This window comes from Chelonia mydas, chromosome 3 (assembly GCF_015237465.2).
Source record: "Chelonia mydas isolate rCheMyd1 chromosome 3, rCheMyd1.pri.v2, whole genome shotgun sequence".
Lineage (NCBI taxonomy): Eukaryota > Metazoa > Chordata > Testudines > Cheloniidae > Chelonia > Chelonia mydas.
This window is the reverse complement of record NC_057851.1, coordinates 65,392,670-65,419,725: the sequence shown is the minus strand read 5'-3', so window position 1 is coordinate 65,419,725 and position 27,056 is coordinate 65,392,670. Positions and strand designations below refer to the sequence as shown.

Here is a 27,056-nt window from a genome sequence, read left to right as displayed (position 1 = left end):
TATGTGAGTATTTTAAACATGCTTTATTATAATCTGTTTTTAGATAATTTTTTAATATAGTCTAGCCTTATTTTTCTTTCTAATTCTCTTCTTCATTGTTCCATTCATGGAAAGACTCCTGTTCTTGTCCAGTAGTATCTACATGTGATGCTGTTGGTGTTGGTACTGACACTGTTGCTGAGGCTAATCCAGATCCTGATGTTAATCTTGATCCTGACGCTAATCTTGATCCTGATGCTAATGCGGATCCTGATGCTAATCTCGATCCTGATGCCAATACAGATCCTGCTCCTGATGCTTCTTCTATGGTTCTCATTGAACCTTGAGAGCTTGATTGTTCTTCTTTGGAGCTCTTACCAACTTTTGATGCCCAGAATGCTTTTACAGCTGCCCTGATATGGAAATAATAATTGAACAAAAATGTAAACTTAAGTAGATTTACATTCCCATTACCTCACACAGAATATGCTATATCATGTCCCTTCCCATCAATAATCTATGGTACTGCTTTGCAGACTACTTCTTGTCAAGCTACTCTAGTAGAAAGAGAAGCTGTCAGATATACTGACCAATAGCAACATAAATATCCCAGTGTAGAAAAATTAAATGATCTCATCTGAGTGTCAGGTTTGCAGTTAGTAAAACTATACTTTGATCAAAGAACACAAAAATCACATTTGTGTGCTGTCCACCTACCAGTGAAGAATTATGAAGATTAATGCAAAGATCACACCAATACAAACAATAACTCCAGTTATCAGGACAAACACCAGAACTATATCTGTGTCTGGTCTCCTTAATCTTCTTGTTTCCAATTCTAAAGAGAAGAAATACTTTGATCATTATTGCTCAAACATCTTGTTGAACAGATATTAAATGGAAGGAAAATAATAGAAAAGAAATAGGGCCTGATTCTCCATTGCCTTAAACCTTGTGTAGCCAGTTAGACCTGTGAAAAAAATGAGTCCAAATCAGAATAGTAGTATTTTACACCCACTTTGCACAGGTGTGTGTATAGAAGATGCATGGCAATGGAGAACCAGACACATAATGCCTTTAAAAAGCCTAGGAGTAGTAGTAAATTACATTAGCGCTTGCAATGCAATATGGTGGAAGGAAATAAGAACCCAAATCAATTATGAGCTCTATCCAAAGAGGCATCCCATCACAAGCAGATTAGATACATGGTAGTCCTTCTCTAGACAGCCCTAGTAAGACTGCACATAGTTCTGCACACATCAATATCAGAAACATGGTAACAAACTGGATGGAATTAGGAGCAGCACAAATTATTAAAAATATTAAAAGACTGAGATTAGGAAAAAATTAAAGCATGCATATATATATATATAAGCACCTAGTTAGTGTTATGAAAAGAATTAGTAAAATAGTAATATTTTGCTTTTTAGAATTTTTTTTTATAACATTTGAATAGATTAAGGCAAAGGTAGGTGTACTGTATACATTTAAAAAATAAAAAAATAAGTAAATTAAATCATTTGCTTAGATTGTAAATTCTTCAGGGCATAGATTGACTCTTTGTTCTGTGTTTGTGCAATATCTAGTACAATGAGGCCTTGATCCATGGCTGGGGGTCCTAGGAGCATACAAATAAATAATAATAATAATTAAACAATAATAAAAGAGAGGATGTTAACTGTATTGTATTTGAAGCACGAAGCATGGAAAGGAATTGTTTTGGGTGGACCAAAGAGGTATAAGTAGAAGTAATAGGATGAAATTGAGCAAGGGAAAACTTAAGATATCAGAAAATATTTCTTAACAATGCAGTACGTTAAATGCCAGAACAATCTTCTAAGGGAAGTACTGGCAACCCCATTAACTGAGATATTTTTCATGATATTAGACAAAATACTTGAGAACAAACCATAAGGAACAATCCAACATTGGTAGAAGATGACCTAGTAAGTCTTTTCCATCTAATTTATGAGATTCAATTGTCACAGTGCGAAGAAAAATGTTTGGTGGACAAACACTGTCAGCTCTATTCAAAAATGTTGACAAGTGTCCAATAACAATCCAAGTTCCTGAAATGTAATACACCCGCCTCTGATCACTCCAGGTTCACCAATCTACATGCACTGTGTTCCCTCTCAGGTGCGCACCTGCGCGGTCGTACACGAGGCCATCAAGGGCCACATAGCAGCCAGCAGGCGCACACATAAGTGAGTGGGGAGAATGTGGAAGGTGAAGGCAGTGTAGTGAGATGATGGGGGGTTGGGGGAGCTTGGGGTGTGCAGGGCGAGTGGGGAGAGACGCCTCTCTTCCCTGGCCCCAGCTCCAGCCGGGGCTGCTGCGGGGACAAGAGAGGCACCTCTCCCCTGGCCAGGACTGCAGAGGGGAGATGTGTGTGTGTGTCTCTCTCTCTCTCTCTCTCACACACATACACACTTTTTCTGTGTTTCACACACATACACACACAGTCTTTCACACTCACCTCCCAACACATACTTGTATTATTGTTGTTGTTGTTGTTACTTCTTGATACTTCCTGCAATGCACATACATTCTCTGTAATTTTATTCTTTCAGAGTGCTATTTTATTTTTTTGATTAGTCTATGCATTTCATAATTTTTATTTCTCTCTTATGCTTAAATTTAATTCTTTGAGTACTGAGTTCTAAAATGTCTGACCTGTCCTGGCTGGAGTAATTATCCCTATGGTAACTTTTAAAAAATATATATTATATCTAGGTTTTTTGTTTCTACTGGTGGCGCACATTCGCACATTACCTCGATATTGGTGCACATAACAAAATTAATTCCGCCCAGGGGTGGAAAAAATTAGAGGGAACATTGTACATACACAAGCAAATTTTAATTTCAGATTGGTTTCTATCTGGCAATATATATGTTAAAAGCACAGGGTGTGATCCTGACATTCACCGCTATGCAAAATTCTTGTGGTGATTGCAGTAATCCATAGCATCACTTGAGTATTAATGGGCCCTCTAGTCCATTTTCTTGCATCACAGCAGTAATGATTTCATTATTCCTAAATCATAGATCATTCTTATAATCCCCATGGTCTTTCTGCATGATACAGGGTTGACAGGGATGATCACTAGACTGGTTGAAAATTCCAAAACTAACTGTTCTGCATATAGAAAAGGAGTACTTGTGGCACCTTAGAGACTAAGGTGCCACAAGTCCTCCTTTCCTTTTTGCGAATACAGACTAACACGGCTGCTACTCTGAAACCTGTTCTGCATATAGGAATTGTCAGATAAGGTTAAACTAATTAACTGCTTTTAGGCAGTTTCATTTTAAATGCTGGACTGTGACATTTTGGAATGATGGGGGGGGGTATTAATTAAAAATAACTTCAATTTTGCTATTTAATTAATTTAGATTTTTTATTTTACTGCTTAGTAATAAGCGATTATGATGCTCTAAGGATATCTCTATTTGCAGGCTGCAATAGGGGAGTCTGCTAATGAGAAGTAGGAAGTATCTCATAGTTCATCCAGTATTGATCCATTCACCTTTGCTTCGTATGGCAGATCCACATAATCCCGAACTAGAGTAGTCTATCAGACAACACAAGCAGAGATGCCGTCAAGGCTAGCACATATGATTAAAATAAAAGCAGAGCAGAGAGAAAAGTGAATGTCCAATCAAGCATTTTACTCTGAGGAAATACTGATTCAGGTATCACAAAAAAGCACTTTAAGAGTATTTTAAAGCAATACAACTGGCTTGATTCTGTACTCATCACTCAGACAAAACTGCCATTACAATCAGTGAGAGTTTTGCCAAAATGAGCAGTGCAGGACATGGCTCAGTATGTCTTTGATCCACTGATTCAGCCAGTGTAATATTTATTCCAGTAATTCTGAAAAAAAATTAATTTGTTTATTAAAAGTAGAGATAGGAGAATATTCTTTAAAATGCTCTAATAGCAATACTCTAGTAAAACATCTGAGAAGCTGACTACTATTGTCAAATAGCTCCACTCCTGTCAATGTATATTTCATAAGTCTCCAACCTTTACACAGCCATATGTTTTCAATGTAGCTGTTGATTCTTTGATCATGCTTTTCTGGACTGAAAGAGGAATGTGTGGTAAATTTAAGTGAAACTTCTTGTTTTGTTTGTTTGTATTAAAGAAGAAAAGAGAAAAGAAAAGGACAGATTTTCAGCTGCACTTAAGCCTCCATTAAGTTAAATTGAGAGGGGAAGCCATAAATGAGGCAGTTGTAGCTGCCTGATTTTGGGTCAGTTCTGTGACAACTACAGAGTACTTTAGAGTAGTCTAGATTCTAGTACATCACTAACTATAAGGGTAATTAGCTCTGGAATAGGCTTCCAAGGGAGGTTTTGGAATCCCCATCATCGGAGGTTTTTAAAAACAGGTTGGACAAACACATCAGGGGTGATCTAGGTTTATTGGGTCCTGCCTCACCACAGGGGGCCAAACTTGATGATTTCTTGGGATCCCTTCCAGCCCTACAGTTCTATAAAGGGCTATCCACCAGATGGGGACTGCCAGAGTGCAATATGCTTCTGCCGTACCCCTTCTCAGGCCCCCATTCTATGGGTTGGGCAAGGGGAGCAACATTATCTCTAGGCCTGGGACTCCCTGGCTAGGGAGATCCAGCTGCTTTTTGCCTCCTTTCTGTCACCAGGGTAGCACAATTAGGCTAGATCAAAACTCAGGACCCGACCCAACAAATCTCCAAAGTTATTGCTTTTGGATTGGGGCAGGAGGAGAAACAGCTTTTATTGGGGAAGAAGTGAGAATATTTAGGTTAATAGGAGAATTATAAAAAGAAAAGTCTAAAGTGAGTTGTGCACAAGTCAGTGTAGCCTCAAACCAATACAAACATTTTTGGAAGATATTTTAGGAATTTCTGTAAAAATCTGATTTTGTGCAAGTTAATGAACACATTAATTTTATTTGCAGTATGAAAGAGCAACATATTATGAGTAACTGAATACTCAGGGTCAAACACTTCTCTGATCCAAAGCTCATTGAAGTCCATGGGAATCTTTCCATTCACCCCAAAGGGATTTGGATTAGGCCCTTAGAGCTTGGCTACACTTACATTTTATAGCGCTCTAAATTGCTGGTTCAGTGAGTTGATTTAATTTATTCAGTCACTTCTTTTTAAAAAATAGATTAATAATTACATAAATTAAACACATCAACCCTGGGGCACTTTCTCTTCCAACCCAACTTCTAGCCAAAGGAAACCCATCAAATGAGAATGTTACTCACCCTGTGCAGTAACTGAGGTTCTTCAAGATATGTATCCCTATGAGTGCTCCACTTGTAGATGTGGCAGCATCCCCTGCGCCTGGGATTAGAAATCTTCATCAGTAGTGCCCATCGGACCGCACATGTGCACACACACATACCCTCATGCTGTGAACAGGACATATATATAGTGCTGTGCAGTTTGACTGCCCCCACTTCCTTCTCTGCCACAGAGCATATTTTTTTTTGGCTCCAAAGCAGAGGGGAGGAGGACAAGTAATGGAGCACCCATAGGGACACACATCTCGAAGAACCTCAGTTACTGCACAGGTTACGTAACCTTCTCTTCTTCTTGGAGTGATGTCCCTGTGGGTGCTCCACTTATAAGTGACTAGAAAGCAGGGCCCCTAATTGGAAGGCTGGGGCTTCAGAGCAACATTTACTGTCGATAATAGGACTGCATCTCCTAGGAAAATGTCTGCTGTGGCATCATGCATAATAGTGTAGTGATGGGCAAAAGTGTTTGTTGATGCCCATGTGGCTGCTTTGCAAATTTCAGCAATGGGGACATTACTGAGAAAGGCTATCGAGGTGGATAATGAACATGTGGAATGTGCTCTGATTGTGGTAGAATGTTGTCAATTGTGGAGTTCATAAGATAAAGGTATACACTGCGAAATCCACTTTGAAAGGCATTGTTTAGATACAGCTGTGCCTCTGGCTCTTTTGGTGGTGGAGAGCAATAATCATGGTGATTTTCGGAAAGGTTTAGTCCTGTCCAAGTAAAACACTAATGCTTGTCTCATGTCCAGTGTGTGTAGAGCTGTCTCCTGTTGATTACTGTGAGATTTTGGGAAGAAGCAAGGAAGGTGTATAAGTTGGTTGAGATGGATAGATGTTGGAACCTTAGGTAGAAATCTCGGGTGTGGGCGTAGTGTAACTTTGTCCTTGTAGAATAGTGTGTATGGTGGACATGCCATAAGGGCCGTAATTTCACCAACTCATCGGGCAGAAGTGATGGGGACAAGGAAGGTCATTTTCACTGATAGATGCACATAAGAATAGGTTGCCATTGGTTCAAATGGGGGTCTAGTCAGAGAACGTAGGACATGGACAAGATCCCAGGCAGGGGTCGGGTCTCCTATGTGGGGATAAAGGTTATAGAGACCCTTCAGAAGGTGTTTGGTGAGCAGATGTGTGAAGACAGAATGACCATCTATGTGGCAGTGAAAAGCAGTGATTGTCACCAAGTGTACCTGAATGGAGGTGGTGGATAGATCTGATTGTTTAAGGTCTGGCGTGTGGTCCAGGATAAGTCCAGGGGAGGCTCACCAGCATTAAAATCTAGTCCTTCAGTGAACATATATGTGATTAGTTGTATCCCACCTACTATTTAAAAGTATTTGTTTGACTGCCTCTGAACAGGTTACTTCCAAATCCTGGAACCATGGAGGAGCCAGGCTTTGAGATGGGGCATCTTTGGATTGGGATGGAGGATGTGTCCTGTGTCAGGAGCCGCAGCGTTGGAGGGAGAGAGATCAATTGGTGGTGAGACAAGGAAGCAATTGAGCCCTCCTCTTCCTCCTCCTCATTGCTGGGGAAGGGAGGTGCCATCCTTGGCAGAGAAAAGTAGGAGTGTTGTGCATTCTGAGAGGAGGGTGGAAGTGGGGGAGGTCAAAGGAGCGGAGACTCAGAAGTGTCAGATACCAGCAGGTCTTTAGGGTACATAAAGTCTTGTGAAGGGGGAAAAAGCACCATTAGTGCTGGGGTGACTCAATGCCGAAGAAAGAGTGTATTCCCCTGAAGTGTCCATAGATGGTGCCAATGATTTGGCCAGTGCTGGTGACTTGGCTGGTGCCTTGGCCAGTGCAGATGATTTCAATGGTGCCGAGGGTTTGCTTGGTATCGACGGTCTTGTCAGTGTCCAAAAGGGTGCCCGTGCTGTCATTTTTGTTGGTGCTATAGCTCCTGAAGTCAGCCTGTCTTGTTCCCCAGAGCTCGGAAACAGTGCCAAGGGCTGTAGATCTGCTCGGTTAGGGTCTTTAGACCATTTCTTTGCATCAGTACCAGAGGTACTCGGATGGGCCCTAGAGTTTTGTCCCTGCCAAACAATGTTGAGGCAACTAACCTTGCTGGGGAGGATATGCCTCAAGGTGTGAGGAGGGAGCCCATTTCTTGTCATCTGAGTGAGAAACAAAAGACTTTCTTTTCAAGGGACATGGGAGTGAAGATCGGCAAACAACCTGGCAGAGAGTGAGGGCCTCTCCAGGGAAAAGTCTGGGCCCAGGTCCGATGCCAGTTGCAGCAATTTCTCCATGAGAAGTTTTAATCTAATGTCCCAGTCTTTTCTGGCTCTGGGTTTCAGGCCAAGGTAGTGGGAACACTTTTGTGGGACGTGCCCCTCTTCCAGACAGCAAATGTAGTGCAGATGTCCATCCGTTACCGAGAAGGTGGCCTCACAAGAAACTCACTTCTTAAACTCGGGGGATCTGGGCACAAGGGTGAAAGGAAAAGGCTTCCTAGTTGGGAAGGGTGGGAAGCAGAGAAATGGAAACCTAAGCTGTGAAATAACTATGAAATATTAAAACAAAATATACATATATTTAGATAGAAGAAAGAAAGGAGAAGAACATACTAACTGCCTTACGCTAACAGGTGAGGCACTATCTAGTGAGGGAAATAGGAGAAGCGGGCTCTGCTGCGGATTCCGTCCCAGACCAAAGGCAATAGAGATGGAACTGGGGGCGGTCGGACTGCACAGTGCTATATATACGTCCCACTCAGAGCATGTGGTGGGGGACATGTACAGTCCAACAGGCACAGCTGATGAAGATCTCTGATCCCAGGCGCAGGAGGTGCTGTCACACCTACAAGTAGAGCACCCATGGGGACATCATTCTAAGAACTGCCACTGCACCTTGTTTCCCAAAAAATTTTTCAGTGAGTTGGAGCTGTTCCTAGAGCATGATGTTGTAGATGAAGATGATAAAACAGTATTCTCTCTATAAACAGAATGCTTGACCATTTGTTTACACACTTCAGCAGCATATATGCATTATTTTCACTTAATTTCAGATCCAGTTTTCTAAGTATATATTGTTTGTTTTGCTCCATTAGATAGGAATGCACTTTTTACTCCCTAGTCAGATTTTTTTGTACGTATGTACTACCGGTGCACATATCTTTATTCCCTTTTAGATCATCTGCAAGACTCTTTACACATTAAAAATGCATGTGCATGTCCAGATGTGGGAGCAGACTCTCTCTCTCACACACACACACACAAAGACCAGGAATTCCAAATATGGTCACTGGGATTCCCTATTTCATTACTATATAATGCAACAGAAAAAATGATAATATGTAATATGTCCTTTGTAGAGTAGTCTGTTAGAAAGAGGCAGCCTCTGCCTGAATAGGAAGTGAACTGAACTCATGAGAAATGGGCTGCAGAAGTGCCTCAGCACAACCTACTGCCCACGTGGGTGACGTGCCATTTCTGATGCCTGACAAGCTGCTGCCTCCCCCTCCTCCACTGCTGGTGCCAATAAACACACTCACTAGGGTGATGGAACAAGGGGCACAGTCTGGATCTTGGCAGACTGGCTCCCTTCACATGGCACCATGAGGAGAATCATTCTCTGTCTTCACCCCTTCCCCCGCAAAATCCTCCCTCCCTACAGAACTATAATTAGAAAACATGAATAAACTGCCTTATGGCACTGGAGTCTTCAAAAGCAACTTAACAACATAACAGGAAGGAGTATGAACAAATTCTTTACTGTATCTCATGATAGTGATTTGATAAGAGGGACATATGGAAAATTCAGCTCCTAATGGGTGGGTTTTTCCTTGCAATGGCCATAATAATGTTTACTGAAGGAAAAACAAGTAATGGTTTTCTGTCCCCAGGATGCTACAAAAGAAGAAAAGAACCAATCAGTCTGGAACTGTGTTGAAAATAAAGGAGAAAAGCCCATTTGTGATGACAGCTCATTGTGAAAAAGCATTATTATTGTTCAACAGAAGGTCAGTGAGAACTATGGTAATCTGCTGAGAAGTGCAAATGAAAGCTCTCTATAGGCAGCTTTACATTACACCAAGTTCTTCCATGTAGCCACTTGGAATATGTGTGTGAACAATTCCTACAGGTCTCTTCCTGCCCTTTTGCAAAATGCATACTTCTTCCAGCTTTCTAACACATATCCTAAAATTTGAAGTGAAAAAGATCATGCTACATGTTTTAAACAAAAAAATGCTTATACCTGTATGGGGCCAAATTCTCAGCTGGTGTAAATCAGTGTTCTCTATTTCTTCCAATAGAGCTATGCCTATTTACACTAGCTGAGAATTTGGCCATAATGTTCAAATTACACAAGCATACAAGTCAAAAAGAGGGAAAAAAGAGTGGAGTGAGGCCAGAACAAACAAGTTTTCCTCTTACCTGTTCATTTTGTTTTTTATAACTGTTGATCAGCACAAGGTTTTCCTTTCCCTGGCAGCAACAAGCAGGAAACCCAACCAACCAAGCTGAAGCATTTCCACTCCCCTTCCCCAGCCTTGCAGCTCATTCTCCATTTCTCTAGAGGAAGTGGAAGGAATTGGAAAACACCCATTATGATCCTATTCACTTCTCTCCAAGAACACATCTGGATCCTCTCAGGGAAAAGCCACGCTGAGTACCCACTGAACAAAGTTGTGTCGGTCAAAATCAGACCCTTCAGCTGGCAATGCTTCAGATAAGTGTGCACAGATCACCAGAAAGCCACATGACATAGGTCATCTACTTAGGCTTCACCTCCTTCTACTGGGAAAAAAAGGAGACAACCTGGGTAGAATGTGCTCTGACCCTAGCCACACAAGGCACTTCTGGTACTCTGTATGATTCCTGATATACTTTTCAATGACAATCACTGATTGGAGCCCTTGAAATGAACAAAGGGCCCAATCCAATGCCCTCTAAGGTTTATGGGAACCAAGGACACCCATTGATTTTAACGGGAATTGGCTCAGGCCCAAAGAAACTCAGCTTTCCAAAGGGTTCTGTTTTCAAGCAAGCCTTAAGAGCGCTCTCTAGATCTATGGTATGCCAAATAGTCCCTTTCCTAGTCTTACATTGCTGACAAAAACTGGGCAAGAAAACATCTTGATTGATGTGAAAAGACAAAAGCATTGTGGGAAGAAAACTAGGGAAGGTGCAAAGAACCCTATATCTGCGGAACAGCATATAAGGTAACAATCTAGAAGGTGTTGAAATCACTCTCCTAGTGGCCATTACCACAGCAAGGGAGACTACATAGAAACTTACATTCTATGGATTCAAATGCCTCGAAGGGAAGGTGAGACATCATCTTAGTTGGAGGAATCTGAGGAAGTAACTCTAGGAGATACTGAACAAGGTCCACTGTTATCCTAAGTAAAACTGATCCACTGGGACAAAATCAGCCTGAGACTCTTCCCCTAGTGCCAATTCCATTCTGGTCTGAAACTCTTATAGTTAAATATGGATGCTGAAAAGAAGGGTTTGGCCTTGTAATTGGCCTTGAAAAATGACCAATTCTGCCCCTTGTACCTCTTCATTCCCCATCCCCCCCCAAAAAATTTGCTTTTAAGGCTCTACCTCATTGGAGATTAACAGATGGCAAAGAAAAGGATCCACTCTGAGGAGAAAGGTTTAGATTTTCTGGAATAGGCAGAGATACCTTCTTGTTCAAGAGGTCTGATAAAGTAATGCCTAAACTCTCTGCAAAATATGTTTTCAACTTTGGAGTGGGAGGGACAGCATTCTAATATGTGAAGTAACATTTCCCCCTCCCCCACCCCTCCAGAGTCTGAGCAACAGAGCGCTGCAAACTATCAGAGAAGAACTAAGAATGTCTGCATCTAAACACAGGGAATCCTGTGGCATATCTCTACAGCTTTTAGCAGCAAAAGGGACCTTTCAAACGTTTTGATCCCCTTGGAGAGGTACATGAAGAAATCCTGATCTTGCTGGATCTCAGAAAGCCAACAGACAGCAGATCTGGCTACAGAACAAAAAGGTCTCTGTAGAACTGTATAACTCACAGTCAATTACTTTACTGATGATCTCTTCCACCTTCAGTTTTCTAGGTCATAACAGCTGCATGCACGTTAGGTGAAGTAAGCCACTCATCAGAAAATCCGCTGGCAGTCTGTATAGCTTTAGAGCAGATTTAGAGGAAACCAGTTTGGCACTGAGCATGAAATAGGCTTTTTCCATTGTCTTCCGAAGAGTGGAACTTGATTATTTTTTTTCCAAGGAACAGAGGTAGTAGATCTTGGAGCCAGGCTTTGCTGAGAGTTTTATAATTGCATAGCCAAACCAATCATTTCTGAATAGATATTCGTAATCCTTGTGAGACATTCTGTTGGATGGACCTCAGCCTAGCCCTCCTTCAGTAAACAACTTAATCACGTGTTTAAGCTCAAGCATGACTCCAAGTCAATGGGACTACTCAAGTGCTTAAACCTAAACACAGGAGTAAGTGCTGTGTTGATCAGGGTCAAAGGTAACCACTCCTTCCTACAAATGGAATTCAGAGTTTGAATACTGGGAGATAGAATATAACCTGATAAAGCCAGAGCTCGGGGAAGTTTTGCGGGAGCCAGATGGATTTAAGTATGAAAAAAAAAATTCTGGATACTCTACAGAAGAAAAGAGAAGAGACCTTACCTATGTGAGCAGAGTTCCTTCCTGAATTAAATGTCGCTTCAGAAGGACATGAAAACATGGGGGAGTAGAAAAATAAGGGACTTCAAGAAGTTTCCAGTCCCATGCCCTCTCCTCTACAATGTTTATTTGGATAATTCAGTCTTGCTGGCAGCACACTTTTAAACCAGACTCTTTTCATTCTCCTCAATAAAATAGTCCTCCATGGCTCTAGGTCCATCTGAATCCATATTTTTTTCAGACAGGGACTCTGTCCACATGAATAAGGTCCCTTCTCTTTTCTACTGATTGGGAAGACTGGAGTCTCCAGCTGGCCTCTCTGGATCTGAAAGGCAACTGGGACCTCTGCTGTCTCTCCTGACAATGCAAGCAAAAATTACCTGCAGCAGAAGAGGGAAGAAAGCTGTTGCAGATGAACCATTTTATGAAATCTTCTTTTTAATTTTAAGCTTTTCTAAATCCAGAATGCATAATAAATTCAAGATGGCAGCTAAATGTGTTAAAATTCAAAAGGCTGCCTTCCTACTTCTGCACTGCACTGGGGAATTTAAGAGGGGAGCTGAGAAGCAGAGAACAAGGTGCCACCAACTGGAGTAGAGCTGCTTCCATTTCACTGGTTGCCTTTCCTGCTTTTTTGCTAGCAGTGAGAGAAGACACCTGTGATCTGTGCAGATTGACCAAGCCATAGTAACGAATTAACAGGACGAACAGAAATAATTTATTTTAGCCTATAAATTTAAGAAATTACTTATTGCTACCATCAAAACCTCATATTTTCCATAGCCGTGATTTCTTTTATATTCGTCTTTTATTGATAAGCATTTCTATGGCACTCATTATTATAGTATGTGAGCACCTGCTCTGATACTAAGGTGAAGTACAGTCTCATGAAGGCGTATAGCTACTCATTAAACACAAGCAGTATCTTGTAAAAGGTTTAAAAGCTACTATGTACTTACCATCTGTTGTATATACTGTATATTTTACAGAGGCAACTATCTCATTATTTTCTTTTGTGTCACACTGGAAAGCTACTGGATGGGTATCCCTGTGTACCTCCAGAATAGCCGAATCATTAGGAAGAATCAGTGATTGCTATCCATATTAAAAAAAAAAAAAGACAAAATGGATTTTTTTTCGAATAGCTTTATAAGGGGGAAATGATCTATATCAAAATCATATGGAAAACTGGTTATTCGACTCAAGCACTTCTCAATCAGTTCCATACCAGGATCTCTCCCTCACTATCCAAAACCCCATCACATCTAGGCAGAATCCCCCTCCTATTCACCAAAGGAGTAGGGCAGTGTGGTTATGACCCACTGACACTAGTTCACATCCTCCAGGTTGAGAACCCAAGTTCTAAGAACATAAGAATGGCCATACTGGGGTCAGGCCAATAGTTCATCTAGACAGTGGCCAGTGCCAATGAATGGAACAGGGGAATTATCAAGTGATCCATCCCGTCCTCCACTCCCAGCTTCTGGCAATCAGAGGCTAGGGACACTCAGAGCATGGGGTTGCATCCCTGAACATCATGCGTATTAGCTATAGAAGCACCTATCCTTCACGAACTTTTCTAGCTCTTTTTTGACGCTCATTATGGTTCTGATCTTTACAACACTCCCTGGCAACGAGTTCCACAGGTTGACTGTGCGCTATGTGAAGAGGTACTTCCTTTTGTTTGTTTTAAACCTGCTGCCTATTAATTTTATTGGGTGACTCCTGGTTTTCATCTTACGTGAAGGCATAAATAACACTTCCTTATCCACTTTCTCCACACCAGTCAAGATTTTATTGACCTCTATGATATCCCCTCTAAGTCATTTCTTTTCCAAGCTGAGAAGTCCCAGTCTTTTTAATCTCTCCTCATATGGCAGCTGTTCCATACCCCTAATCATTTCTGTTGCCCTTCTCTGTACCATTTTTGATTCTAATATATCTTTTTTGATATTGGTGCCCAGAACTTCACGCAGTATACCAGGTGTGGGCGTATCATGGATTTCTATACTTGCACTATGATATTTTCTGTTTTATCTATCCCTTTCCTAATGGTTCCTTACATTCTGTTCACTTTTCTGACTGCCACTGCACATTGAGCAGATGTTTTCAGAGCACTATCCACAATGACTCCAAGATCTCTTTGTCGAGTGGTAACAACTAATTTAGACCCTATCATTTGTATGTATAGTTGGGATTATGTTTTCTAATGTGCATTACCTTTTGCATTTATTTACTCAAGTAAGAACAAAAAAGGTTACCTTCTAAAATACATTACAGAACTTATTGCTTACTTTAAATAAATAAAGGAAAATTGGAGCTCTACAAAGTAGTGGGGCACACAAGCTCTTGTGCCATCTGACTGTCAAAGAAAAACTGAAAGATCTCATTTGTGTTATGATCACAAAGAAAAGAATTAAACCAGGAGTTTGTGTGAGATTGTTGAAGCAGCTGGTAAAAGTATTGAATACATCATTCTCCTGCACAAGGTGAGGTTCAGTTGCTCACCTGGTCTGGAATTAACATTTTCCAAAGATATGTAAATCGATTCTCTGGAGGTATAAAAATACATGGGATCTTCACAGTTGCAAGGCTTTCAGAAATTGGTCTACCCCCTGTGGAAGAAAATTTTAATAGATACGTCTATAACACCTCTGTATGTACCATACATTTCATAATTTACCTAATCAAGGAATGTTATTTTGAAATTGTTCTTTCAGTTAAAACCATTTAAAATATCTGCAGTTTGGCTTAATATTTAGAACTACATACATATCTACAAAATAGAAAATAAGTGCAGAAAATGTACTTTACAGCAACTTAAAATCAAACACACATCAGTACAGAAATGAGTTCTGAAATGTTACTAGATTGCCTAATGGAGTAATTGGAGAATGGAATGCAATCATTTCATTCTACTTCTACCACACTCACACAGAATAAGGATGTTTCCCTTGAATAAACACATTCACTCTAAATTCCTGTATCATAGGATTCTACTTACATCCGCAATCTACTGGTCCTCTGCACTCCTCTACACGAACAATACATTTTGTTTCACTTCCAGGGCACCCGTTGGTTAATATAACTTCTCGAATGCCAATACCTTTGCAAAAAATATTTAAAATATGTTTTAGTTTCCATTTCTTCTTTTTCTTCCAACATTTTTTGCCTTCTCCTTCTTTATATTGGATGCTAAACTAATTTATCTACCATACATTAGGAGAAACAGATCCTCTCAGAGCTTCTGCCAAGGCTATCCAATATTTGTGCTTAAGATTTGGCAGAGAACACTTACTTTTGCCCACTTTCATCACCTAAGGTCCTTTAAAACACACAGATCCTCAGAGTAACCATATTACATTTTTAAAAAGTCATTCTTAAACTTCTTTTAGAAGAATTCAAAATACAATTAAAATTTATATAGTATACTCCAGATTATCCAAAAAGCATGTGGGACACGGATTTTGTTTGGATAATCAAGAGGGCAGGAGTCATTCAGGAACCAGTAGCGGGGTGGCCTCCCTTGAGACTGAGGGCTCATCCTCCTTCTTCTCTTTGCAGTCTTGGCTGGGGTCTCTGCTGTGTCCCACTAGGACTACAGGTTCCCCACCCACCCATCTTACACCTTGTGCCTGCAGGGATTGGGTATCACTGGGCCTGCAGCAGCAAAGGGACCTCTCTCTGCAGCACTGCTGTCACAGCCCCACTCACTCACTTCCATGACAGTGGGGTTGCAGAGGACTCCCTGTGCTACCGCAGGAGTCATTCACCAGCAGAGTGGCCTCCCCTGTAGACAGAGCTAGTCCTACTATACCTCCTTATAGTCCTGGCTGGGGTCTCTGCTCTATGATATGCTTTGAGCAAGGGATTGGACTAGATGACCTCCTGAAGTCCCTTCAAACCCTGATATTCTATGATTCTATGAACCCCCATATTACTGAACCCCTTTCTTGTTCCCTGCATAATATACATGCTACAGAGAGCATGTATTTCCTGTATCTCATGCTGGGGGACAAAGAAGGGATTCAGATAACACAAAGGGTTTTGGATAAACAGAAATATACTGTGTACTGCTAAAAAACAAAACAGCGAATCAAACATCAAAGCTGACTAGCAGTATTCATGAACATGGCCTTTCAGTGCCCAAGTCAACTGGTGCTGGGAGCATGGTAGAGATAGCCTTCCCACTCTGACCCTGACCCTGCAGTGTACTGGGCACCTTTAATTCCCACTGATGTCAACAGGGATTGAGTGTGCTAAGCACCTCATAGGATAGGATCCTCTTAGAAGGAGAGCCTTGAATCACTGAACAGTAACCAGTATTGGCTGGCTAAGGAACAACACTGACAGGCTCTGAAGTGAATCCCATTTAGACCTCCTCACTGTGACCCTCATAACTCCCCCTAAGACATGGAGGGTCCTACTGAAGATAAGGAGGGGAAGTAGGTAATCATAAATATTGAAGGTTAAGGAAAATGTCTGTATAAAATTCAATTAAATAAAATGTATTTACTCTCAAACATCAGTATTTCAATGGGAACACTGCCTCATTTTAACCATTACAAATTCAAAACAAATGCTATATTTATTTTTGCCAAACAATGTGTACACAGTTCACTGAAATGACATAGGGTGTGGGGGTGGAGGGAATAGTATGTTTAGGCCCAGTAAACACTGAAGAAATTGCCATTATTCTAGCAGCATGCTGTTTACTAAACTGCAGGGGCATGGGAAAAGGGGAGTTAAAACTCTCCTGTGCAGTATGATAAATGGGAAATTGATTTGAATGCTGAATTAACCCCGCTGATGTGAAGAATAATTTGTTGTGATGTATCTGCCTCCTTTAAATGTGTAGGATACACACTGATAGATTTTAGAATATTTCACAGATGACATATAGCTCATGAAACAATACTTCAAGTGACAGAGTGAGACCACAACACTTACTGAAACTGTCACAAACAGGGATCATTCTCCACTGCTGAGAACGTCTCATCTCAAGGATGCAGAGACAGAGGTGTAAATGACAATGAACTGACACTTTTATTAAAGACATTCCTCTTACTTTAGAGCTAGGTCTTTTTGTTGTCTGGGAAAACAGAAGGGGAGTGAGCAGAAAACCTATGAACATCAAAATGGCTTGTTTGAAAAAATCTGGATGCTGAGCTAACTGCGGTCACATTTAGTAGGAAAGAACATGACTGTTTTAACTACCTGAATATTAAAACTGTGGCACCCTATCAAAGTCAAAGAGTTGACTAAAAGAACCCCATCCTGAGACCTGCAGGCCATTTCAGTACTCCCCTGCCTCTCCATTTTGACCAGTTTTGTCTTCTATTCCCAGAAAACTTGTTTCCCTTTTCCCCTCCCTATTAGCAGCTGCCAACTCTGCAGAAGTTAATCTACTACAATACCTGTAAAATGAAGTCTTATTTTAAAGGGTTATTCAAATTAACTTGGACGGAAACATGGTCATGTTGAATTAGAAAGATTAGAAACATGGAACTTGAAAAAATGCAAGTTAATAATACAGCTGGGAAAAATAATACAAAAAGTAAACATCAGTGGGAAGGAAAATACAAATGATGAAAGAGACCTAGAGGTAATAGCAGACAGAAAAATTAGACATAAATTTATTGGGACACAGCAGCAAAAAAGACTAATGCAGAATTGACCAAAATATTAACAAGCATCATTATTATGAAGAAATAAGGCTTTGTGATCTCTCTATAAGGTGAGGTATTACCACGTCAGGAATATTGAATTCTTGCCACAACATTACCAGAAAGATATTGAGAAACTGGAGGCAGTTCAAACAGCAACAAAAATTACTGAGGGATGTAGGGATGAATTTATAAGTAAAGATTAAGAGAGTTAAATGTGTATCGTTTGGCTGGATGGACTGGAGGGAGTACCTTTCAACCTGCCAACACCCAACTATTGGATCTAATGTGTGACTGAAACCCAAAATGAAGGACACAAAATAATATCCAAATTCAAAATTACGGGGAACCTTTAGTGTAAATAATCCTTCATCCAACCTCTAACTGATGATTATTTATTTAAGATTTAAATAACTGACATCAATAAAAGTGAAGGGACATCACATTTGTTGGGAACACAGGTAACTTTGGGACTAAACTGAGTTAAGTCCCTCAAGTGGAGGGACATCTGAGAGGTCCACTGAAGAGGTGGGCCGAGATAATAGTCTCTAAATATCTTAAGGGTGAAAGCATGAAAGAAAATGAGATTATTTAGGATGGCTCATAATGAGGGAAGTGAGGTGTATAACCAGCAGTAAATGATTAAATTAAGAAAGGGCATAATTAAACTGAATGTCAGAAAAAAAGACGTTTTGAGATCAAGATGTATTAGCATGTGGAATAGTTTCCCAAGGGCAGTAGTGGAAGCCTCATCATTTGTGACATTCAGAACTAGTCAGGAAAAAAATACTAGAGAATGTAATGTACGAAATAATACCATATTGGCTGGGGATCAGACTAATTGATTTGAAAGCTGGTGGTTCCCCTCCTCCCTTCTTGTTCCCAGGTACTATGATACTATGAGAGACAGATTCTGTTCAAAACAAATTCAATACTATTTCTGAACCTTCTGCTAAATGGGTATTTTCTAAGCAATGCAGTGCCACTCCATTCCAGCCCCTATCACCACTCTAATACCACAGATGTGTTCTTTGCAACATGTCCAGTTTTCATCAGATGGGTGAAGCAAAAATTCTGAGATTCTGTGTGCTGAATTTTCATCCTATCTTTCTCCAGGATACCTCTTCTTTCTATTACATAGTTTATAAATTATATAAATGTGGAATATAGAATAGACTACTGCAGATGAGCGATTTTTTGATAGAGCTGGCAATACTGTATGTGGGAAGACATCTGTGAGATGCATCAGAAGATCTTTCATCTTCTGAACATCTCACAGATGTTCACAAATAGAGAAAATTGTTACTTTGGTGAAGGCAGCTCATGTGCCAATAAATGTAGGGAACTAGTTTAAAATAGGAGCTTGCAGGCTGTGAAATTAATAAAACAACAGATCTGACCTAAACTTCTAATGACAATCAGCTTGATTGTTTTTGTTAATTATAGTTATCGGAAATTGAAATCAATGAGAGGTGAAGGAGAGCAAGCAAATTACACCTGCTAAATTGCTACAGTTAGCACTTTTTTCCACCAAACAAATTACAATATGCTTTATTCATCTGCTTTCCTACTTACCACACGTAACTGTGCATGCTCCAAATTCTACTTCCTTGGATACTGTAGCATTCAGACCTAAACACAAAGTCTGAAGTTACATTTCTAATACAATGACACCTGCTTGGAGGGTGTGTGGGGGAGCGGGAAGAGGGACGGGGAGGAAATACCCAATTACCAGGAAAGTCACTTCTTGAAGTCTTCCCTAGTCCTTTTCAGAAAACCAAGTGCAAATAACTAATATTTAAATCTTAATCTCATTTTTGAGAAAATATTCTGCATTTCCTTATAAGTCAATCTACTCTGTTAAATTAGTTTACTGCAGTGGTTCTCAAACTTTTGTATTGGTGACCCCTTTCACACAGCAAGCCTTTCAGTGCAACCCCCCCTTATAAATTAAAAACACTTTTTTTATATTTAGCACTATTATAAATGCTGGAGGTAAAGCGGGGTTTGGGGTGGAGGCTGACAGCTCGCAACCCCCTCCCCCCCACATAATAACCTGTGACCCTCTGAGGGGTCACGACCCCCAGTTGGAGAATCACTGATTTACTGAATACCCTGAGAAGTACAAAATATCTATGCACAATATAGGTCTTCCCTAAAAGGGAAGCAGTGGGGGCAAAAGATCTATCTGGCTTTAAGATTAAACTCGATAAGTTTATGGAGGAGATGGTATGATGGGATAACATGGTTTTGGTAATTAAATATTCATGGTAAATAGGCCCAATGGCCTGTGATGGGATATTAGATGGGGTGGGATCTGAGTTACCCAGGAAAGAATTTTCTATTGTATCTGGCTGATGAATCTTGCCCATATGCTCAGGGTTTAGCTGATTGCCATATTTGGGGTCAGGAAGGAATTTTCCTCCAGGGCAGATTGGAAGAGGCCCTGGAGGTTTTTCGCCTTCCTCTGTAGCATGGGGCATGGGTCACTTGCTGGAGGATTCTCTGCTCCTTGAAGTCTTTAAACCACGATTTGATGACTTCAATAGCACAGACATAGGTGAGAGGTTTTTTGCAGGAGTGGTGGGTGAAATTCTGTGGCCTGCGTTGTGCAGGAGGTCAGACTAGATGATCATAATGGTCACTTCTGACCTAAATATCTATGAATCTATGAAAAGAGTTAAGCAAAATTCTCTGTAAACAATATTTCAATCAACTCATTTCCTAGTTCTTTCTGGCAAATGCAAGCCTTCCCACATGATTTTTTTCTCCATCACACTTTAAGGTCAGCTTTAGACAGCCAGCACAAGCGATGAATCAACCAGGTACAGTCTTTTAATTAACTCTTGTGGTTTTAACCACTATGATTTGGCTTCTTCCATTTTTCTGGTACTTCTCAGACTAGGAAATGGGTTTCGCAAAATATGCAGAAGCAAAAGGTTCACATCTCCATCTGGGATTCAAATGTGGATGATATATTTTATTAATATTAGCATGAAAGTTGAATGTTTATAAGGATGCTAAGATAAAGTAACTGCTCAATAGAGGAATTAAACAACTTTACGCAGTGTCTTTAAAACAATTCATTAAACAGGCAATACATCTTTTTAATCTTCTAAAATGCAAAGGGACAAAGAAGATTTATTTGGCTGTTTTTACAAGTCTACATAATCAGTGTATCCTACTCCAAATATGTTGTTATGATAATAAATACCATAAATGCAAAGTTTACTTTTTCTATTCCTCATTTTTTTTGTTTTGGAATCTCTTTTACACAAAATGTTATGTTAATTCAGTAATACAAGTTTATATTTCTCTTCTTTTAAGCTGTTAAAACTTTACATAACATTTCTGTGGTTGAAAAATTAGTGTGTCCTTTCCACTAGCAGTCAGTGATACACAAATATAAAGCAGCCCTCCTTACTCTACAGTAAGGGATTAACACTACAGTGCTAGTAGGCATAAATTGATATCAAACTCTTATAACCTCTTTTCCAACATTATTCATGAAACTTCATAATTCTACACTTGTGCTATTCCTAACTGTCACTATGACTTTGTGATTTATTTAAATATATAAGCTGTGCTAATCAGCACACTCTTTTAGTACATGTACAACAATATTTAAAGAATAATTTCACAATTTAGCTCATTATTATTAACTCTCTCAAATCAGAAAGGGAGGGGAAAAAATAGGTTCTGTCAGTATCACCTCATGCAAAATCATGTGAAAACAGAGAGATGGCCCATAACTTAAGACACCATGCCTTCAGTGTCCACCTTCCCCACCCTTCCCCCTCCCTTCCCCCCCCCATTTAAATCTGTGAGATGTTAGCTCAAGAGCTTTGGCTAATCTCAACCACTACAGCACAATAGAAAGGGAGAGGAGATTTCCAAGATCCCATCTATAATACAAATGTAAACATGTTTAAATGTGGCTGTGATCAACCCATATTATAACATGGTTTATTTTCGTTCATAGGGACAGAAAAAAAACATGTTAGAGAACTGGGAAAATTGGAGGGCAGATCCTCGGCTGCTGTACATTGTCATAGTTCTATTGATTTCAATGGAGCCATGACAATTTACACTCGCTGAGGAACTGCCACAAGGGGTAAAAGACACGTGGCACACTTGCAGCTGGCCAGATCAGCTGGCTCAGGCTTGCAGGGCTCAGGCTACGGCGCTAAAAATTGCTCTGTAGATGTTCAGGCTCTGGCTGGAGCCCAAGCTCTGAGCCCTTCCATCCTCACCCACAGTATGAGCCAGAGTCAGCTGACTGGGGCCTGCTGCAGGTTTTTTACCCAAGGTGTCTACCCCAGAGTCTACGTATTACAGTCATCCAATCTAGAGATGACCAGATCTGGCAACTGTGGCAAAGTGTGGTCACATCTGAAAGGAGGGGTTGCAATCTCCCATCCAAATACAAATGAAAAAAAGGATTTTGGTCACTGCTACTTCTTGATTTAAGAGCAGCCAGGGACCCAACAGATTCAGAGATTACTAACAAAAGGTGAGCAACCTTACTACCCAAAGCAAGCAAACTTCCTCTATGGGGCAGATATCAACTATGCTATCCTCTCTGGAGGCTTCCGACAATCCAGTAGCATATTATAAAACATAATATGACTCTTTTGTTGCAAACTTAAGCAAACTAAGCAGTCATGGGATAAGAGGGAAGGTCCTCTCGTGGATCAGTAACTGGTTAAAAGATAAGAAACAAAGGGTAGAAATAAATGGTCAGTTTTCAGAATGGAGAGAGGTAAACAGTGGGGTCCCCCAAGGATCTGTCCTGGGACCCGTGCTGTTCAGCATATTCATAAATTATATGGAAAGGGCAATGAACAGAAAGGTAGCAAAATCTGCAATGGTTACAAAATTATTCAAAATAGTGAAGTCCAAAGCTGACTGCGAAGAGTTACAAAAGGATCTCACTAAACTGGGTGACTGCAAGAAAATGGCAGATGAAATTCAATGCTGATAAATGCAAAGTAATTCACATCGGAAAACAATCCCAATTATACATACAAAATGATGGGGTCTAAATTAGCTGTTACCACTCAAGAAAGAGATTGTGGAGTCATAGTGGACAGTTTTCTGAAAACATCTGCTGAATGTGCAGCGGCAGTCAAAAAAATGAACAGAATGTTAGGAACCATTAGGAAAGGGATAGATAATAAAACAGAAAATACCAGAACGCCACTACCGAAACCCATGATACACCCACACCTTGAATACTGCCTGCAGTTCTGGCCACCCCATCTCAAAAAAGATATATTAGAATCGGAAAAGGTACGTAGAAGGGCAACAGAAAGGATTAGGGGGACAAAACAGCTTCCATACAAGGAGAAATTTAAAAAACTGGGACTGTTCAATTCAGAAAAGAGACGACTAAGGGGGGATACAATAGAGGTCTATAAAATCGTGAATGGCGTGGAGAAAGCGTATAGGGAAGTGTTATTTACCCCTTCACACAACACATCACACTGGAGCTAGGGGTCATTAGATGAAATGAAAAAGCAGAAGGTTAAAAACAAAAATAGGAAGTACATCTTCACACAATACACAGTCAACCTGTGGAACTTGTTGCCATGGTCTGTTGTGAAAGCCAAAAGTATAACTGCATTCAAAAAAGAATTAGATAAGCTCATGGAGGATAGGTTCATCAATAGCTATTAGTCAAGATGGTCAGGGATGCAATCCCATGTACTGGGCTTCCCTAAACATTCAATTGCCAGAAGCTTGGACTGGACAATTGGGGATGGATCACTCAAAATTGCCATGTTCTGTTCATTCCCTCTGAAGCATCTGGCACTAGCCACTGTCTGAAGACAGGATAGTGGGCTAGATGAACCTTTGGTCTGACTTGATATGGTCATTCTTATGTTTTTAAACTTACAATAGTAATTTGTTCATAAGAGATGAATAACTCTGAATTAAAAAAAAGGATTTTTTAATTTTCAAATACTATTCCAACTAAACTTTTAAACATATTTAGTCACTGAAAACTGATTGACTCTAAATTAGCATGCCAATCAGAAATAACTGTCAGTGGACTCAATCCTGATGTCAGTGAATTTGAAAAAAAACAACAAAGAAAAACAAAAACAAATAACAAAATCTTTATGTGGAACAGGAGCAGACGCAATGATATAATATTGTACATTTCACTGTTATGATGTAATCTCACCTCTTTTTTTACTTGCATTTCCTCCCTAGATTTTTTAAACCAATCTAAAATTTGAGAACTCTCCCCAGAAAAAAAACCTATTGATCCATACATTTATGTATGCCTTTTTCATTTTGCATCAGACACTGATAAAAAGGTATAGCATCCTCCCTATGCAAAGAGATTTATGTATATAACTTCCACTAGCATTAATTGGAGATATATAATGAAAACCTCACACAAACTGAGATGAGCCTATGCTAAAATAATATATATTTCACATTCCAGTCAAGGGCTGCAATTAGTACCAGCAAAGCATAGACATCTCAGGTTCTTCTCTACATTCATAATCCTGGTAAAAACGATGCAGAGCAGAAACTGTTTCCATTATTCTCTCTTTTCATTACAAGTCACATCACAGGATGCACATAATACATTTTGATAAACACTTAAAAATCCTATTTGAGAATGTCAATGGAGGTTGTCCAAGTTATGCCTGTGAAGTGAACTAATAGAGAAAGTCACTCATTCGTGTTTTAAATGTTTTACCCTTATTGTGGCTTATTAGCAATATTTTCCACTACGCTGCATGAGGCCTGAACGTCCAGGGGGTAACCTCAACACTCTGATTTCTAGTTCCAGGACTGCTGGAACTCAGGTTTTGTAGTCAAAGCAGCTGGCTGCATTGATCCCCCATGATGCCTGATAGGCAATTTCTGTAATGACACTGAGAGTGGTTACATCTGAGCAGGGAAATGGCATAAACACAGTATGAAAAATTATGTGGTAGGGAAAAATAAGATAACCCTATTTGGACAAGGAGACAGATGAAATTCTGTAAAAGGAAAAGTCCACTTTCAGATGGCTGAAGGAAGGAATACAATTCACTATATAGCTGGCCTTGTGCCTAATGACACACTAGATGTGAACTTAGGTGTCTCATTGCTCAATGAACTAACAGACTATGAGGGAGTTTACGTATACCCAACACGTTCCTTTAGCCCACACTGTTCAGCTACAAGAATCACAAGTAAATCTAGAATTTTTAGAATTCCCCTTGCTCCCCCTGTAGGAGGGCCCTTAGAAACTCTGTGACTTGATAAATCATGAATGAACAAGGACATCTTCCCACTGTTGGCATATGATATGAACTACTCTCCTGCTGTCCATGCACCAGGGGAGCCAAGCTCCTTCCTGGTGAAGGTAAAGGGGGCCAGGGAGCCTTTCTGCACTTCCCCACTCCTAGCATGCTCAGGGAAATCCTGCTTGCCCTCAAAACCCAGGGACCATCCCCGCTGCATGATACCCCCTCACCCTGCCTGGCACCCGGCAGACCCCATCACCCTGCCTGGCACCCCACAGACACTCCCCCCTCATCCTCTCTAGCACCCCCTGAAATCCCTTCACCCTGCCTGGCACCCCACAGACACCTCCCTTCACCCTGCCTGGCACCCCACAGACACTCCCCCCAATCCTTTCTAGCACTCCCTGAAATCCCCTCACCGTGCCTGGCACCCCACAGACACCCCCCCTCATCCTCTCTAGCACCCCCTGAAATTGCTTCACCCTGCCTGGCACCCCACAGACACTCCCCCCCTCATCCTTTCTAGCACCCCCTGAAATCGCTTCACCCTGCGTGGCACGCCACAGACACCCCCCCCCCCCCTGCCTAGGACCCCGCTGTCCAGCCCACCCTGCAGGGACCCGTGGGTCCAGCCCCACCCCTCACCCGGCTCTAACAGCTGCACTATCGGCTCCACCGCGGCTTGCTCCAGGGCAGAGCCGCTGTCGTTCTTGGCGCTCACGGGCTGCTGGGCCAGCAGGCTCAGGAGCAGCCCCAGGCGCAGGGCGAGGCGCCCCGCGTCCCCGGCCGCCCGCAGCCCCATCCTCCGCCGCGCCCCGAGTGGCCGCCCCCGCGTCCTGAGCCCAGCGCCGAGCAGCCCCGGCGGAACCCGCCGCCGCAGCCCGGCAACCCCTGAGGCGTCACAAAGGCCCGGCTCAGCGTTCGGAGCTGCCGCCAAGGCGGGGGGGAGGGGGCGGGCTCCGCGCGCCCGCCTCTGTGTGATGATGCCAGGAGACACCCTCCCGACCACCACTCCACTGCATGGTCCCCCCCTCCAGACCCTCTTTCCATCCTCCTTGTCCTCAGTCCCCGCCCCCCTCCCCCGACTCCCCTCCCCTGTCCCTTGTTCTCCATCTGGCACCCCAAAAACATTCCCACCCTTCTCTGCCCCTCCCTCCTGGCTGGGCACCCCCCGCCAGACCCTCCTTCTCTGCCTCCTTTCCATTGCACCTCCCCCACAGACATCCCTTTTCCGTCTCACAGCACCCCAGCAACGCCACCTTTGCTGCCCCTTCTCCCCAGGCAGCCACCCAGATCCCAGGGCCATCTGACTGTCACAGCACCCGGAGCAGCCCTCCTTCTCAGTCCCACCGTAACATGTAGGGGCCAGGCTCTATTCAGAGTTACAGATTCAGACTAACTTTCTCTGAAGTCACTGAGGATTTAAATTAGTCCAAATGAGAGCATGATGCTTAAATACTAATTTGTATGTGCATCTATGGCATCAATCCTGTATTTGCCTGCATGGACCTCAAAGCCCTACTTTCTGAAAATGTGGACCACAAACTTTGTACTGCCTGAATGTTGAGGACACTCATTACAGATAGGCCTCAGTAACAAAATGTGTATATGGAATTGAACCCATAGAGCACTCCCCCAAACTTCAGGGGGAAGAGAGTTTGGATTCAGTGTTCTGCTTCAGGCCTATTCCTAATAGAATTACTTACAATAGTATCTTACCTTTCCATAGGACCTGTCAACCCAAAGTATCCCAAAGCTCTTTACAAGCTACATACATGCAGCCCTGCTGAAATGCAGTCACATCTGGGGTAGAAAGATGACAACAATATAGATAGCAGGTGTGCAAAACAACAGTTCTGGAGGATTGGGGATTCTGGCCAACTAGTACCCAAAGCTGCAGTCCAGCTGCTTAACATCACAGGCCACAATGAACACGTGTCCCTAGTGCTCTGGTCTTTACACTGAACAGAGTCCAGTTCATGGTCTCTGTCCTGATGCTCAAAACCTTGTCTGGAATTGGCCCAAGCTACTTAAAAAAGCGTGTCTCCTTCAGCGACCAGGACCTCCATTGACATGTATGTTCTGCTGGAATGATGAAACTCAAACAATAAGAGGAGGCTTATGAGTGAAGGAGATAGAACTCTCAAAGAAGCTGGACCAAGACTATGGTATTAACTCTTGCAAGAGATAAGAATGAGCAGAGATCACACCCCTTTCAGAATTAA

The 27,056-nt window shown here is 41.5% G+C and overlaps 1 protein-coding gene across 2 annotated transcripts; it reads right to left on the bottom strand.

The window, feature by feature from the left end:
* Positions 1 to 11: 11 nt before the first annotated feature.
* Positions 12 to 25,794, bottom strand: SPACA1 (sperm acrosome associated 1). 2 transcript variants are annotated; one of them, XM_043542647.1, is made up of 8 exons: positions 25,477 to 25,793; positions 19,154 to 19,210; positions 14,917 to 15,018; positions 14,421 to 14,527; positions 12,872 to 13,007; positions 697 to 817; positions 285 to 392; positions 12 to 242 (listed from the first exon to the last, which is right to left on the bottom strand). In XM_043542647.1, the coding sequence occupies exons 1-8, from the start codon at positions 25,631 to 25,633 to the stop codon at positions 80 to 82; spliced, it is 951 nt and encodes a 316-aa protein (XP_043398582.1). In that variant the 5' UTR covers positions 25,634 to 25,793; the 3' UTR covers positions 12 to 79. The 2 variants fall into 2 exon arrangements, with proteins under 2 accessions (XP_043398582.1, XP_037749454.1); XM_037893526.2 differs by having other exon boundaries at positions 12 to 392; positions 25,477 to 25,794.
* Between the last annotated feature and the right edge of the window lie 1,262 nt (positions 25,795 to 27,056).

Excerpts from the sequence above, each read along its gene's own strand:
- SPACA1 (XM_037893526.2), bottom strand. The coding sequence starts at position 25,633 with ATGGGGCTGCGGGCGGCCGGGGACGCGGGGCGCCTCGCCCTGCGCCTG. Across the intron at positions 818-12,871 it reads TACAGTATATACAACAGATG|AATTGGAAACAAGAAGATTA; the intron begins GTAAGTACATAG and ends TCTTCTCTTTAG. Across the intron at positions 393-696 it reads ATCTTCATAATTCTTCACTG|GGCAGCTGTAAAAGCATTCT; the intron begins GTAGGTGGACAG and ends TTTCCATATCAG.